The sequence below is a fragment of the Bos grunniens genome, chromosome 14 (genome assembly GCF_055505025.1).
Source record: "Bos grunniens cultivar Pamir isolate PY7600 chromosome 14, Bosgru_T2T1.0, whole genome shotgun sequence".
Classification (NCBI taxonomy): domain Eukaryota; kingdom Metazoa; phylum Chordata; class Mammalia; order Artiodactyla; family Bovidae; genus Bos; species Bos grunniens.
This window is the reverse complement of record NC_141178.1, coordinates 27,488,405-27,504,197: the sequence shown is the minus strand read 5'-3', so window position 1 is coordinate 27,504,197 and position 15,793 is coordinate 27,488,405. Positions and strand designations below refer to the sequence as shown.

The following is a 15,793-nucleotide window of genomic DNA, read 5'->3' as shown; positions in this document are numbered from 1 at the left end:
CCCAGGGGACAGCACCCACACCAGCCTAGAGAAAGAAGAGTCCAGAGAAGGCTCCCATCCGTCTCAAAGTAGGAGGTATCCAGAGGCTCAGGGTAGGGAGCAGAAGAACATTCTAGACAGAGAAAATAAGTTCAGAATTAAAAGGATGATGGAGAGCATGGACCATCAGGAAATGAAATTGTCTGGAATGCAGGGGAAGGGGGGAGGAGGGGCAGGGAGAGGATGGGTTGAATGCGGTGGTGTGGGGATGGGATCAGACCTTGGGTATTGTATTAAGGAGTCTGGATTTTATTCTGGAAGCTGAATGGCTTTGAGGAGGCCAATGACACTCAAATTGCGCATTGGAAAAGCTGCTTTTACCGCAGGGACAACCTCCTTGCTGAGAGGGCCAGACAAGAGGCAGGGAAAGAAAAGGGGTAATATTTCAGCAGTCAAATGATAAAGGTTTTGCTAAGTCATTGGGGGCTTCCCAGGTGGCTCAGTGGTAAAGAACCCACCTGCCAATACAGGAGATGTGGGTGCCATCCCTAGGCTGGGAAGATCCCCTGGAGGAGGAAATGGCACCCCATTCTAGTATTCTTGCTGGGAAATCCCATGGACAGAGAAGCCTGGTGGGCTTCAGTCCACAGCATCCAAAAGAGTTGGACACAACTCAGCAACTGAAAGAACGACAAGTCATTGGGAACAGAAAGAAAAAGAAAACATATAGGTGGTTAAAATTATAGACGATGCATTTATGTGGGTTATATTTATCTGTCCTGTTTTTTCCTTCTTCCTTATGGGCAAACTCCTTCTCCCTGATCCTCCAAATGATCCACCCCAGTTTTCTGACCCAACATGAGCAAAACCTGAATATTTTAAAGTAGAAACAGGTATACTGAAATAGACGCCACGTCTTTAAAACAGCCTCTGGAACAAAACTAAACCAAAGCAACCTTTTACATGGTTTGTGTTCTTAGCAGGCTTTAATCCAAAACAAGCTTTATGGTCAGAAACTATTTGAAAGAACAGCAGAGTGCTGACAACACAGGAGAGAAAATATCGGGCAGGTGGGAAGAAGGCGCTCATAAAGCCACGTTGCTCTAATCATTATAGGGTTGACCCTTTCCAACCCTATAGGTTGGATTTCCTCGGTGGTGACTAGGTTTAAGAAGGAATAGAACGTTTGCACTTGGGTATCCCCGGCCCCAGGGATTCTAACATGCTTCATGCTTCTCTCCTAGTCGAGGTCCCCACGGGCGGAGCAATGGAGCTTCGTCCTACAAGTCTGCCAACAGCCCACCCTCCCCACGGGAGAAGGACCTTCTGGCCATGCTCTGCAGGAACCAGTTGAGTCCCGTTAACATCCACCCCAGTTATGCGCCTTCTTCCCCGAGCAGCAGCAACTCCGGCTCCTACAAAGGAAGTGACTGTAGCCCTGTCATGAGGTGAGTGCCGTCCATCTCCTGACTCATGGTTCTTAGTTTGTCCTACTTGTAAGCTTCTCTTTAAAAAAAAAAAAAAAATTTTTATATATATATATATATATATAAATTATACATACGTATATATATAAAAGTATATAAAACTCGCAGTGGCTTCCCTGGTGGCTCAGTGGTAAAGAATTCTGTCTGCCAAGTAGGAGAGTCAGGTTTGATTCCTGGGTTGGGAAGATCCCCTGGAGGAAGGCATGGCATGGCACTCCAGTATTCTTACCTGGCGAATCCACCAGGACAGAGGAGCCTGGCGGACTACAGTCCATGGGGTCGCAGAGTCAGACACGACTGAGAGACTGAGCATGCATGCATATAACTCTCAATCCCCTGCCTTGTCCTGCAATATGACACATCTCTTTACTTTCCCGCACTCAGTAACAATCCTTCAAGGGCTGCTGCAGAAAGGACAGGAGCCACAATTTCTAATAAGGCTCAGCAGTCCCAGGAATTACTGGCTGGGCAGGAGAAATGGCACAGCAGCAGTAGGACGGTCCTACGCATTTCCCTCCGAATGGGGAAGAGTCGTTCGTGTGTTTGCCGGTTCATTCAAACACCAGATGTTTACTGAGTACCACACTGTATCCAGTGCTGTGTGAAGCACTGGGAATAGAGCCATGAACAACAGAGGTCCCCATGCTGATGCCCAGAGGAGAAGAAAAACAGTAGCCATCTAATGACAGAAATGCATTAGGATTATTCTGCAAGTACCTGTCATTCTGTGTAAAAGCTGGGAACTGGGAATTCCCTGGCCGTCCAGTGGTTAAAGACTTCGCCTTCCAGTGCAGGGGAGTGCAGGGTCAGTCCCTGGTCAGGGAGCTAGGATCCCACATGCCTCGCAGCCAAAACATAAAAACAGAAGCAATACTGTAATAAATTCAATAGCGACTTTTAAAATGGCCTGCATCAAAAAAAAAAAAGTGGACACAGGATCCATTTGGAGGGGTCAAAGGAGGCCTCTCTGAAAAAGCGAAATTGAAATGAGATCTGAAGGTCAAGAAAGGAATGAATTAGTCCCTGGAAGGCACGAGGTTGCAGAAAAAAGGAACTGCACATCCAGATGGGCCCTAGCAGGCCAGTTGGGAACTGGATGCTGGGCACGGGCCATCTTGGATGGAGCGCAGGCTCAGGGCCAGCAGGGCGGATGCGGCGGCTTGGCCCAGGTCCTGAATTGGGGAAGAAGCTGCCAGCCCTCCTCCTTCCATCTTCCTCTTCCCGGGCATCCGGGTCTCACAGTCAGCTTTCTTAGAGCAGGAGGGATGCCCCGCTCTCGGCCAGGCCTGACAGGGGCCAGGACTCCAGTGAAGGAAGCTTCACAGAGCGCTGGACACCTGTCTTACAAACCCTATCTGGTGCGAGTAGACCAGCTCTTTTCCCTTCAAAAGAAGGAAACTTTACACCAAATCAGCACACTCACGTCAGGGACTGATATCAGAACAATCTGAATTCAACCAACAACAATCAAGATCTTTAGGCAAGTGGCACATTGTGTGGAAGCGAGGTCATCTCGCTCCCTTCCTGCCCCCACTCATTGTCCTTTAACATAACAGCCTCCTACTCTGAACTGACAGGTGGGTCTCTGGACAGTTGTGCGTTATTTTACAGGAGATCGTCCCTAAGCCACAGAAAATCTCCCTCTCCTGGCCCCACCCCCTTGACAAAGCTCCGCCCTCAATCTTCCCAGTTATGTGTAGTCCTAAGAGTGGCAGGTGGATGACTGTCCCCCTTCTGAAGTGAAGAGAAGTGAAAGTCGCTCAGTCATGTCTGACTCTGCGAACCCAAGGACTGTAGCCTGCCAGGCTCCTCTGTCCATGGAATTTTCCAGGCAAAAATACTGTTCCCTTCTCCAGGGGATTTTCCCAACCCAGGGATTGAACCCAGGTCTCTCCCACAATGTAGGCGGATTCTTTATCGTCTGAACCAGCAGGGAAGCCCAAGGAGACTCCAGTGGGTAGCCTATCCCTTCTCCAGGGGATGTTCCCAACCCAGGGATCAAAGTGAGGCCACTCACTGTTGGACTTTAAGATCCCAGCACACAGCTGCCGTTTCTTCTCAAGCTGTTTTAGCTGTGCCTTAACTTTCCTTTTTTATAGAAAAAGTAATATTTCATTTACTTGGATTGTTTCAGGCGGTCTGGAAGGTACATGTCCTGTGGTGAAAATCATGGTGTCAAACCCCCAAATCCAGAGCAGTACTTGACCCCTCTGCAGCAGAAAGAGGTTACGGTGAGACACCTGAAGACCAAGCTCAAGGAGTCCGAGCGCCGACTGCATGAGAGGTGAAGTCGCATTCCTTGCACGCTGTGATTTAGAACGCTTTCTTTTTCCATAAAGTGAAATGTGAACCCACGCTGTAGAACAGAAGAAAAATTACTTCATTTAATTTTTGTCGGATTTCTTAACTCAGTCTCTCAGAAGAGTCATTTGATAATCCTGAGTGATTTGACTCTTAGGAGTTCAGGGAACCCTCCTGGGTTTGAAGGGACCCTCTGCTTTTTCTGGGTGTGTCTAGCTTTGACGTGAAGAGCTGGGTGTGTGCAGAGCTATTTTTAAAGGACAGAACACTTGCAGGAACAATGCCGTACTTCCAGTAGACTGGGTCACACACAGCTGGCCCCTATGAAGCCCTGTTTATATGTGTCAGAGAGTGGATGGCCATGTGCATTGTGATTCCTGCAAGCTATTTCTGTGCTGAAGGAAAAGGTTCATTATTCTTCGCCAAGTGTTATGGTAATTAAAAAAAAAGAAAAACAACAGCCCAAGCTTAAGAGATCTTATCTCAGAGAGAAAAGACCTTTGACGTATTGGGACAGGCCAGATTTTTGCTTGGTAGTTTTTCTGAGAGCTCTGACCAGGGTTGATGGTGACATGAGTCAGATCATACTTTCTGGAAGTCTTGGTTTATGTTTTGAGGAATCTCTGGGATGGTTTGAATCTCTAGGAGGGAGGTGTGGAAAGGCAGTGAAACTAGAGAATAGTGAAGCCTAAACTTAAAGAAGCAATATGTACAACATCTGTTCAAATATGTCAGTATCCTGACTATGTGGTCTTGTCCTAGTCACTGAGAGAATGAGTACATACATTTACATTGACTAGGAAGAAATTATATGTAAGGAAACATTTTTTTTTTACAAATATCTAGAAATATTGTCCTGTGAAGAAGCTAACCATTCCCTTCAGTGTAGGATGGATCTAATGTCATCTAGCCTGAGAAGAGGTAGAATTATCAACATTTCATAAAGTCCTTGAAACATGTAACTTTTTATGATTTAAAAAAGTTTTTTTATCATTGGAATATGATCAGAACTGTTTTGCAATGCTAAAGTTTATCAGTCTGTCTTCTGCCTTTGACACATAATTAAAAGTGATATGGACTTTCCTTTCCCAAATTGTTTTGTGGACATATGAAAGAGTAGGCTATGGAGATTAAAGCAGGCTAAGAGACTCTAATGTGTTCTAATAAAATCATTTCCAGTATTAAGTACAGGATTGCCTCAGAGATATTGCAGGTTTGGTTCCAGACCACTGCAATAAAGCAAATTGCAATAAAGTGATTTATATGAAATTTGTCACTTCTTAGCATGTATAAAAGTTGTTTTACTACACTGGAGTCTATTAAGTGTACAATAGCATTATACCTAAAAAAATGTACAAACCTTAATTTAAAAATACCTTAATTGCTAAAAAATGCTAATCAGTGTCTGACAAAGCAGGGTTGCCACAAACCTTCAATTTGTAAAAGACATAGTATCTACAAAGCATGATAAGGCAAAGTGCAATAAAACTGTCTGTATTAAGCAGAGGATAATGCTTGAAAGATGGCTCAGACCACTGTAAAGAATATAAAGAATATGCCTGCAATGCGGGAGACCTGGTTCAATCCCTGGATTGGGAAGTTCTGGAGGAGGGCATGGCAACCCACTCCAGTATTCTTGCCTGGAGAATCCCCATGGACAGAGGAGCCTGGCGGGCTACAGTCTATGGGGGTCACAAAGAGTCAGACACGACTGAGCGACTAAGCAGGATGCTTGAAAAGTACTTAGTGCCATGTCAGACATAGAGTGGACACTATGAAAAAGGAGAGAAAAACAATCACAGCAAAATTTTTTTTCTGATTCTAGTAACTGTTATTATTTTAGCTATTTTACAATTAAAAGGGGGGCAGTTCAGAGCTAATACCTTCAAAAGAAAGAAAAAAAAAAAATAGAAAGTTACATAACCTGCACGTTTCCGGTGGGAGAGCATGGGCTCCAGGCGGGTGTCCGAGTTGACCTTTTTTCTTTCTGAGTCGCCCTTGTCTTCCGGCTCTAGGGAGAGTGAGATCGTGGAGCTGAAGTCCCAGCTGGCCCGAATGCGCGAGGACTGGATTGAGGAAGAGTGCCACCGGGTGGAGGCCCAGCTGGCCCTCAAGGAGGCCCGGAAGGAGATCAAGCAACTCAAACAGGTCATCGAAACGATGCGGAGCAGCCTGGCCGATAAAGACAAAGGCATTCAGAAATATTTTGTGGACATCAACATTCAGAACAAGAAGCTGGAGTCGCTCCTCCAGAGCATGGAGATGGCGCACAGCGGCTTGCTGAGGGACGAGCTGTGCCTCGACTTCCCCTGTGAGTCCCCGGAGAAGGGCTTGGCCCTCGGCGCGGCCTTGGGGCCGACGGAGGATGCTCTGTCCCCGGAGGAGCCGGCCACGGAAGAAGGGGCCGACAGCGAGCTGCTGGGGGCAGACGGCGCGGCCCCCGGCGAGGATGTGTTGGAGGAGCTGGTGACAGGCGCCATCCCGGAGCCGGAGCTGCCAGGAGCCGAGGTCGTGGCGCTGGGCGGCGAGGCGGCGGCGGTGGGCCGCGGAGGGCGCCGCGCGGTGGCGGAGCGGGCGGTGCAGACCGACGTGGTGCCCTACAGCCCGGCCTTCTCCGAGCTCCTCCGGCACGTGCTCCGGCTGCAGGACCCCTGGCCCTCCTCCAGCGCCGCGACCCCCGACGAGGAGTCCGGGGACGACTCGACCGAAAGCTTCCCAGAGCCCATCTCCACCTTCGTGGTCGATTTAACTCCCCGGAATCCAAACTCGGCTATCCTTTTGTCTCCCGTGGAGACCCCGTCCCCCGCGGCGGGTCCCGAGGCTCGTGGGAACCGCCTCATGAGAGAGCTGGATTTTGCGGGCTCGGAGGCGGCGGCGGAGGAGGAGGAGGTGAGGCTGGACGGCCCGGGCCCACTGGCCCGCGCAGGGGGCATCGCCGGGCGCTACTGGAGCCGCAGCTTCCTGGTGGATCTGCTGGCCGTGGGGGCCCCCGTGGTCCCCACCGTGCTGTGGGCGTTCAGTACTCAGAGGGGGGGCACGGATCCCCTGTACAACATCGGGGCCCTGCTACGGGGCTGCTGCGTGGTGGCCCTGCACTCGCTCCGCCGCACCACCGAGCACATCAAAACCTAAAGAGACGATGTGGCTTTGGTGGGGTGGGCCCGCCTGCCCCCACCCCGTGCAGCACGGTGCCCGGTGGAGAAGCCGCGGGGTCGACCGGTGGCGGGTCTGGTTCTGTCGTTCTTTGCTCCTCGGTATTTGATTTGCACTATATTTAGTTGAAAGCCTGTTCCCTGTTGAAAACCGGAGGTATCTTCAAAGGCATGGAGACCTGGTTCCAGTCAATGTCCCACCGGTGTGATAGAGAAAGCATGTTCGTGACCCTGCCCTTGTCGTCCAAGGTACCCCTGCTTATTATCCTAGTGGTTCAGGAAGAGAAAATGCAGAGTTTGCACTTTCAAGACAGCTTCTGTAAGGCTGGCATGTTATCTCCTTGCTTTGCTTTGTCCCGTTTTTCAAAAATGTGTAATTGTTAACAGCATTCCAATGGTCTTGTGCATAGCAGGGGACTGTAACCAAAAATAAAAATGTATTTGTGTAATGGGTTGGAAGAAGTCTTGAATAGCTCTTTAGTGTCTTAATTGGGGTTGATAAGGTTTGAGTGTTTGCAGTTTTTTTAAAACTAAATGTAGCTCCAGAGTCTGAAATGGCTTGTGTGTTCCTAAACCTGGTAATTGATGAAACTGTATGTAAGGTTTACATTGTATTAACTTATTTTTTGCTTATTATATATAGTGTTTTGTTGAAAATTGTTTGTAACCACACACTAAAGCATGATGAAAATAAAGATTAGTGTTTCCATTGAAATAAATGTTCTATCCTCCTATAAAATAACTATCTCTGTGATTTTACTTCTGCATATGATAAGAAAGACTATATGGATGGCACACCCTTCCATCTTTAAAAGTAGAAACTGTAAAAATGGAATTACATGATAAAGAGGGAAAAATAATTGTTCAATAAAGGCGAGGACTTCCCACTCTATCTTTTAAAATGCATTATTTTCTGGGCTTCCCTGGTGGCTCAGTGGTAAAGAATCTACCTGCCAATGCAGGAGACACAGGTTCGATCCCTGACCTGGGAAGATCCCACATGCAGCTAAGTCCGTGTGCCACAACTATTGGGCCTGTACTCTAGAGCCTGGAAACTGCAACTACTGAGCCCAAGCCCCATAACTACCAAAGCTCGAGAGCCCTAGAGTCCCATGCTCTGCAACAAGAGAAGCCGCTGCAAGGAGAAGCCCAAGTACTGCAGCGCAACTGTAGAGTAGCCCCTGCTCGCCACAACCGGAGAAAAGTGTATGAAGCCATGAAGACCCAGCACAGCCAAAAATAGAAATAAATAGAGACTACAATTGAAAAAATGTTTACGAAGCATTATTTCTGAGTAAAAGTAGCTTTGATTGTTTGCTCTGCGGTTATCCGTACACTTGTTTGTCCCCATGTTGGGTTGGCCACAAAGTTGTTCATGTTTTTTCATAAGATGTAACAGAAGAAACCAATCGAACTTTTGGCCAACCCTGTACTTATTTAAATACACTGAGTGTTTTCAGGAATTTGGGTTGATTTTGTTTGAAAGCATGCTAGGGGTTCAGAGAGGGAGGAAATACTGCACCATTTGGCTCCTGCCCTTGGAGTGATAGGGTGAGGGTGGGTGACTGGAAGGGATGAGATAGTATCAAATCTGTATTATTTCATTTGTTCTTTACACCAGCCTGGAGAAGTGGGTATTATTCTATTTTACAGTTAAAGGAGCTGAGCCTTAAAAGAGGTAAATTGCTCAGAGTGTCATCATTCATCTGTAGAAGCCAAGGTTTCAAGTGTGCAAAGCACATGCCTTTTCCACTTTGCACACAAAGGGAAGAGACTGGAGAATATCCTAAGTTTTCCCCAGAAACAATTCTTCCACAGCACCTAATCAGCTTTGTGTGCTAAGTCGCTTCAGTCACGTCCAACTCTTTGCAACCCCATGGACTGTAGCCCACCAGGCTCCTCCGTCCATGGGATTCTCCAGGCAAGAATACTGGAGTGGGTTGCCATGCCCTCGGACATACTATATTTTTGCTGACTATGTCTTAGTTAGTGCCCATCTGCCCCACTAAAATATTAGGGATCTGTGTTCTGTTTTATTCACAGATAAATGTCAAGAGCTTAGAACGGTAGGTGGCACATAATAGGGAGTTCTAATCAGAGCTGTTGAATGAATTCATCAAACAAATACTTATTGGGTGCTCTCATCCTAGACACCTTGCTAGGTCTGTTACCAATAATGAAGGGGACAGGCAAGGATTCTGCCCTCAGGGAGCTTACATTCTATCTGTGAAAGACACAGAACATGCCATCGGATGAACAAGTTAACTCTGAATAATGGTAAGTGCTTCCAAGGAAATAAGATGTTTTGAACAAGAGATTTGGGGGTAAAGGCAAGGAACACATATCTGAAGAAATGCCAACAATGTTAGTGTTAACAGATGAAAGAGAGCCAATCAGTGAAGATATGGGAGGTAAAATGTTGCAGAAAGAACAGAGGCAAAGTTTCTGAGGCAGAAAAGGGCTGGATATGTTAGAGGGACATCAAGGAGGCCAGTGTGTCTAAAGCAGAGTGAGGGGAAGGAGGTGGTTGAGAAGGGGAGGACAAGCTAGTTCATATGGGGCCATGCAAACTGTGGGAGGGTTGGTTTGAATTTATTCCCAGAGCAGTGAGAAATATTAACAGACTTTATACAGGGCAATGATACAATCTGGTTTTTCTTCTTTTTTATAAACTCTGTCTGCTTTGTGCAGGATGTACAGGAGCAGGAGTGACAGCAGGAAGACCATTGTGATAGTCCGAATGAGTGATGATGACAATTTGGAGGTAGAAGTGGATATAAAGATGAAGTTGAACAATTAAAGATATATCTTGAAAAGAAAACTGATGTGATTTGCTGATTGGTGGAATATGGGGAAGAGATGAGGTAGGGTTTAAGGAAGAGAAACTAAGGATGTCTCACAGTGTTTGACTTGAGCATCTGGCTCAATAGCGGTGTCATTTACTGAGAATGGAAAAGTCCAAGAGAAATGAGTTTAAAACAATGAATTTGAGATGTCAAGAGAGTAATGGTGTGTATGAATGTGAAAATCACAGGAGTCATCAGGACCAGGATTCTTCAGCATTCACACACTATGTCAAACCATGGGATGGATGAAATCATCCAGGGAGGGTGTAAAGAGGAGAAGGTTGGGAACTGAGTCCTATGGTGCTTCCACATCTAGACAGAGTTAGAGGATGAATAACCAACAAAACATCTGGAGAGAGGCAGCCCAAAGGCAGGAGGAAAACTTGGTGGAGGCAGGATCCCAAAAGCCAAGAGCAGAGAATGGTCAACTGTGTTGAAGTCCTATTAGAAGCTGAGTTGCATGAGAAGAGATAGGTGTCCACTGGCTTTGACAACAAAATCTTAGTGACTGTGGAGATCATTTTATTGCAAAAATGGGAATTGAAGCTAGATGGGAGTAGGTTGGAGAGTGAGTGGAAGAGAGAAAGAATCAATGTGTGCAGCTAACTTATTTTGAAGTTTTACTATGAAGAAGAGGCAGGCTGTGGGTAATAATTATAAGGGGATATGAGTTGCAAGGATTTATTTTTTTCAATACCGAGAAGAAATAATGTTTGTACACTTTTGTGACTGAGCCAATGAAGAAAGAAACTGATGACCTAGGAGAGAAAAAATTAATTGAAGGAGGGAAGTCCTTGGGAAGTGAGAGGGATAAGATGGAGCCATGGAGAGAAGTGGGTTGTCTTGGATAGTCCTCTTCTTCCGTGGGACACACATACGCCTCAGGGATACATGTGGGTTCTCACACTGCACACACTCAGTAGCAGAGGGACTTGGCAGAAATGAAAGGGAAGCTGTTTCTGGAAGTGAGTAATCGGAAGCCTCCCAAAATAATGAACCATGCTGACTCAGGTCCCTTCCTGCTGTCCAGCCCAGACCAACACCTAGATCTGGCCATCTTCCTTACAATCCCTCCCTGTGTTGTTTATTTTTTGTCATTGCCAAGTTAAGCATTTTTAAGAAAAATTACAAGTGTGCTTTTGGTATCCATGTGTTGCTACAGAAACGAATAGAACCACATAAAATCAGCACTGTTCTTCATCAGTTCAAGATGGATGGCAAGATGGGTTCTGGTGAAGGAGCTTTATCCATGAACCACAAACGTTTATGCTGATCATCACACTGGAGGCAGCTGATCACAAACAGCAACTTGCTTTGTTGTCTTAATGACCTGTATCTTTTTAAAACATAAACCAGAAGACTCACAGAAAGTTAATTCATTGAAACACTGGACACTGTACAACATGTGTTATACACATGGAAACAAATTTGTGCAAAGGTAAAACAGGAGAGCTTAGAGCGGTTATCCCACTTTTCTTTTTCTCCCCATTTCCTTCCTCCTCCTCCTTTTCCAGGGTTTCACTATGTATAGTCTGTGGAAAATTACTGCTTTTATTCAGAACAAAGTCTCTTACAAATGAGTCCCTCGGAGTAAATAAAAGAGGGAACACAGCCTGCGTTTCGGAAGTCCAAGGCGTTGGCTGGTTTTGTGGACAGGATCATCTGACCCCATAGAAAGAAGCGCCTCAAAGTTGCTTTCCACAATTTGGGTGCCTGTGATGTACAAACAGACAGGAAAATGGAAAAAGGAGAACAATTCTACTCTATTGAACAAACTGCTGTCCCATCAAAGCAAATGTTAAACATTTCCTACAGTTTTGTGTGCAAACATTCCAATTTACAAGAAAAGATTTTTCCCAAAGGGATAGGCTGACCTTTCCAAGTTGAGCTGTTCAGAAAGGAGAAAAAAAAAATGCAATACACTCAGATGCCAGGCGTTTCTGGCATTTGTGGCAGAAGAAAAAGGAAGTCTGTGATTTGTGTTTGTCTTAGGCTCTGCCTTAGTCGTGGTTGGGTCTGATACGTTTTTTCTTTTGAGGATTTTTCATTTTAAAAGTTTTGGGGTGGTTTCTGACTTCCATTTTGGCTCAGTGAGCTCTTTTACAAAATTCACTTACTCCCAGTCTTGCCAGGCAAAATGTGTACAATGAAGCAGTAACTTGGGCCATTAAAAACAGCAGTTTACAGAAATCAAGTCTTGAAAGAATGTCAACAAACGCCCAATGGTCCTGAGAAATCAATTAGAAATCCAAATAGAATACAAGTTTCTATCAGGTAGTTTCCCTGCCCTTCCCTGGAGGATAATTGCTTTACAACGAACCCAGATCCTACTTTACAGAGTGAAGTAAGTCAGGTAGTTATTTTTAAACCACAGGAAGGCAGGCTCCGCTTTGACCAGATTCTCCCTCAGTCACAGTGATTGTGGTAACTAATCGTTATACAATGATTTCAAAGAATTTTAAAATTAAAAAAAGGTTTAAATGCTACTCAAAAGAGTTTGTGTTAAAATACTGGAATATTTCAGCAGTGTTTAAGTTCTGTAAAAGGCACGGCACGTCTCTGTCAAAATAATTTTTCAACATTAAAAAACCTAATACACTGAACACACAAAAGTGCAGATCTGGGAACAGCACACCAGGCCTGGAGACCTCCCATCTGCCTCTCTCTCATCTCCGGCAGTGGTTCCAGGGTCACCTCTGAGAACGGTTTGAAAGTCAGTTCACCATATACCAGTTCTTTGAAAACTGCCGGTTCATGTAAGAGCTCCTGGTGGTAACTCTCAGTTCGTTGGAAGAGTAAGTACTCTGGATAATGCTGAAGGACTCTATCCTCTACTGTCCTAAACAATTGAATGCTTAATGGAAATGTTTTCTGCTTGATGGAGATGTTTTCTAACCATTTCTCACAGAACTTCGTTGGCCACTTTCTGTTGATTTGGCTGGGAAGAGGATCTCTCATTCCATCTACAGAGGCCATGGAGGCATCTGGGATTATGGATGTGAAATGATGATGTAAAACCCACAGTCCAGGCTCCCTTGTGTCTGTGTGTGTTAGTCACTCAGTCACGTCTGACTGTTTGCGGTCCCACGGACTATAATCCTCCAGGCTGCTCTGTCCATGGAATTCTCCAGGCGAGAATACTAGAGTGAGTTGCCTTTCCCTTCTCCAGGGGACCTTCCCCACCCAGGGATGGAACTCAGGTCTCCCGCATTGCAGGCATATTCTTTACCATCTGAGCCACCAGAGAAGCCTAGGCTCCCCTACTGAATGCTATTAAAGGCAGGTATCAGAACTTTTCTCCTCATGGTCACAGAATTCCTCCCTGTGCCAATCCTACCTGACTCACCTTCAGAGATATTTTCGCTCTTGTTCCTTGAAAGTTATCACTTCTGATCAAAGCTATTTGAATAACTGAAAAGTTAAAATTTTGCTAGACCATAGCTTTAATAGACTAGAATATGAAAGCCATTAACAACAGCAGTATTTCTCTAATTTGATGGTGAATGAGATCCTTCCTCTCCTTTCTTGCAATCAAATAGCTAACAGAGTTTGAAGTGGTTTGGTAGCCTCACTTTCTACAGTAAACAATAGGTGCTGGCATTTTAAACTGACGTTTAATTTTTCTGAACCAGCATGTTATTTCTGACTTGGTTGTATGGAGAAAATGCAAAATGAAAGCAGTCTTACTAATTTTCACACTGTGCTGTGCAGTGCTGTGTCTCAGTCATGTACGACTCTTTGCGGCCCCATGGACTGTAGCTTGCCAGGCTCCTCTATCCATGGGATTTTCCAGGCAAGATTACTGGAGTGGGTTGCCATGCCTTCCTCCAAGGAATCTTCCCGACCTAGGGATAGAATCCGCGTCTCTTACACCTCCTGCATTGGCAGGCAGGTTCTTGCCACTAGCGCCATTTAAGAACTAGAGAGGAATTCCTAAAAGCTCACTCTTTGGCAGCTCATAATTTCACCAAGAGAAGAGAGGCTTTGGAAATCACAGTCCACTTAGAATGTTGACCTAACCACTAAAAAACCTGCTCCCAAAGCTTACTGATTTCTTTTAAATTAAGCTGGCACACAATGCCTTTCCAAGCTTTAGTTTCCTTACACGTGTAGTGGGGATAATGTTCACCTCCCTGGATTATGAGGAGTCATTCATTGATAGTTAAAATTCTTAGGTGGTGCCGAGCACCAAGTAAATCTTTCCTCTTATTATAGTTCAACTTAAAGGTGTGTAAAAATGAACTTAGTTAAGATCAGTCAAGTTTCCCCACTCTGCTCAGGGAAAGGGCTGCAACATCAATGGGTGGTGTAATGTATGGGAGGTGTGCACAGGATCCCACGAGGAGGAAGAGTGCGCAGGGACTTGTAAAGAAGTGTGTCTAGGAGCCCACAACACCTACCATTGCTGAGCACCTGTTATGTGTGCATCAGGCACTGTACTGAACACTGTCTCGGTTAATCCTTAATACCACCACCACCATTTAAAAGATTTGCAACTGCAGGCACTTTAATACTGCTACATCTCTACAGCAGCTGGAGAACTCTGAGAAGCTCTCAAAATGGATGTGATCAGAGCAGTAAATAGGCAAAGTCCTTTAAACAGCCATGAAGTTCCCTGATGGGAAAGGCGGAGATTGACTTGGGTGACCACCGACTTTTCGGCTAGAGTTTCTCTGTAACACTCCAGCTTGTGATTAGCAGTGTCCACAGCAGCTCTGCAAGGGTAGAAATCTGTTTTATGGGGTGATGACAAGCAGGCTCCTAGAAAAGTGGTTCTTTACAGCCCTAGGAGATTGAGGCTTCTGGTGGAAAAGCATCTGATACTCTCGAAACTTACTCTGGTTACTGAGCAGTCCAAAGGCCGTGACAAATGGACACTGAAAAAGGTAGAAAGCCAAGTAAACAGAAAGTGTTATCAGCTGTTGCTATAACCTTGGAGCAGCCTTGGATGCATTAAAGAAAGTGGAAGTAAATGACACAAAGGAAAAAAGCTGTCTTTGATATGAGGGGTGCCATTGCCTTCTCTGTGATGAGGGGAGAGGAACTTAAATTTTAAAAATCTGCGTAAATGGGAAAAACAAGTTACTAGCTACTAAAATTGGAGAAGGCAATGGCACCCCACTCCAGTACTCTTGCCTGGAAAATCCCATGGACAGAGGAGCCTGGTGGGCTGAAGTCCATGGGGTCGCTAAGAGTCAGACACGACTGAGTGACTTCACTTTCACTTTTCACTTTCATGCATTGGAGAAGGAAACGGCAACCCACTCCAGTGTTCTTGCCTGGAAAATCCCATGGACGGAGGAGCCTGGTAGACTGCGGTCCATGGGGTCGCTAAGAGTCGGACACAACTGAGCGACTTCACTTTCACTTTTCACTTTCATGCATTGGAGAAGGAAACGGCAACCCACTCCAGTGTTCTTGCCTGGAAAATCCCATGGACGGAGGAGCCTGGTAGACTGCGGTCCATGGGGTCGCTAAGAGTCGGACACAACTGAGCGACTTCACTTTCACTTTTCACTTTCATGCATTGGAGAAGGAAACGGCAACCCACTCCAGTGTTCTTGCCTGGAAAATCCCATGGACGGAGGAGCCTGGTAGACTGCGGTCCATGGGGTCGCTAAGAGTCGGACACGACTGAGTGACTTCACTTTCACTTTCATGCATTGGAGAAGGAAATGGCAATCCACTCCAGTGTTCTTGCCTGGAGAATCCCAGGGACGGGGAGCCTGGTGGGCTGCCGTCTATGGGGTTGAAGAGAGTTGGACACGACTGAAGCAACTTTGCAGCAGCAGCAGTAGCAGCTAGTAAAATAAACTCTTCATGGACCCACCATCTTCTTTACAACTTGGCTGTTAGGCCCAAGGAGGCCTGGTTTTGGCCTATCTCAGCTTTCAGTGGGTGTTTCTCACGACTAAAATCATTTCTAGCTTTTTGATTGAGAGAAAGAGTTGTGTGACTCTTTTTTGAACACTTAGAGAAGCCATTGTAAAGTTTTAAATTTGCCTAGTTTCAATATTCCCGTGTCTCA

General features: G+C 45.7%; 1 protein-coding gene across 22 annotated transcripts in view; it reads left to right on the top strand.

The window, feature by feature from the left end:
• Nucleotides 1-7,658, top strand: part of SYBU (syntabulin) — an 88,225-nt gene extending 80,567 nt beyond the window's left edge. For all 22 annotated transcript variants that reach the window (XM_086335369.1, XM_086335375.1, XM_086335368.1 and 19 more), the window contains 3 exons: nt 1,224-1,427; nt 3,601-3,750; nt 5,783-7,658. In XM_086335369.1, the coding sequence (XP_086191495.1) occupies nt 1,224-1,427; nt 3,601-3,750; nt 5,783-6,899 (1,471 nt within the window). In that variant the 3' untranslated portion in view covers nt 6,900-7,658. The remainder of the gene's footprint in view (nt 1-1,223; nt 1,428-3,600; nt 3,751-5,782) is intronic.
• The last annotated feature ends 8,135 nt before the right edge of the window (nt 7,659-15,793 follow it).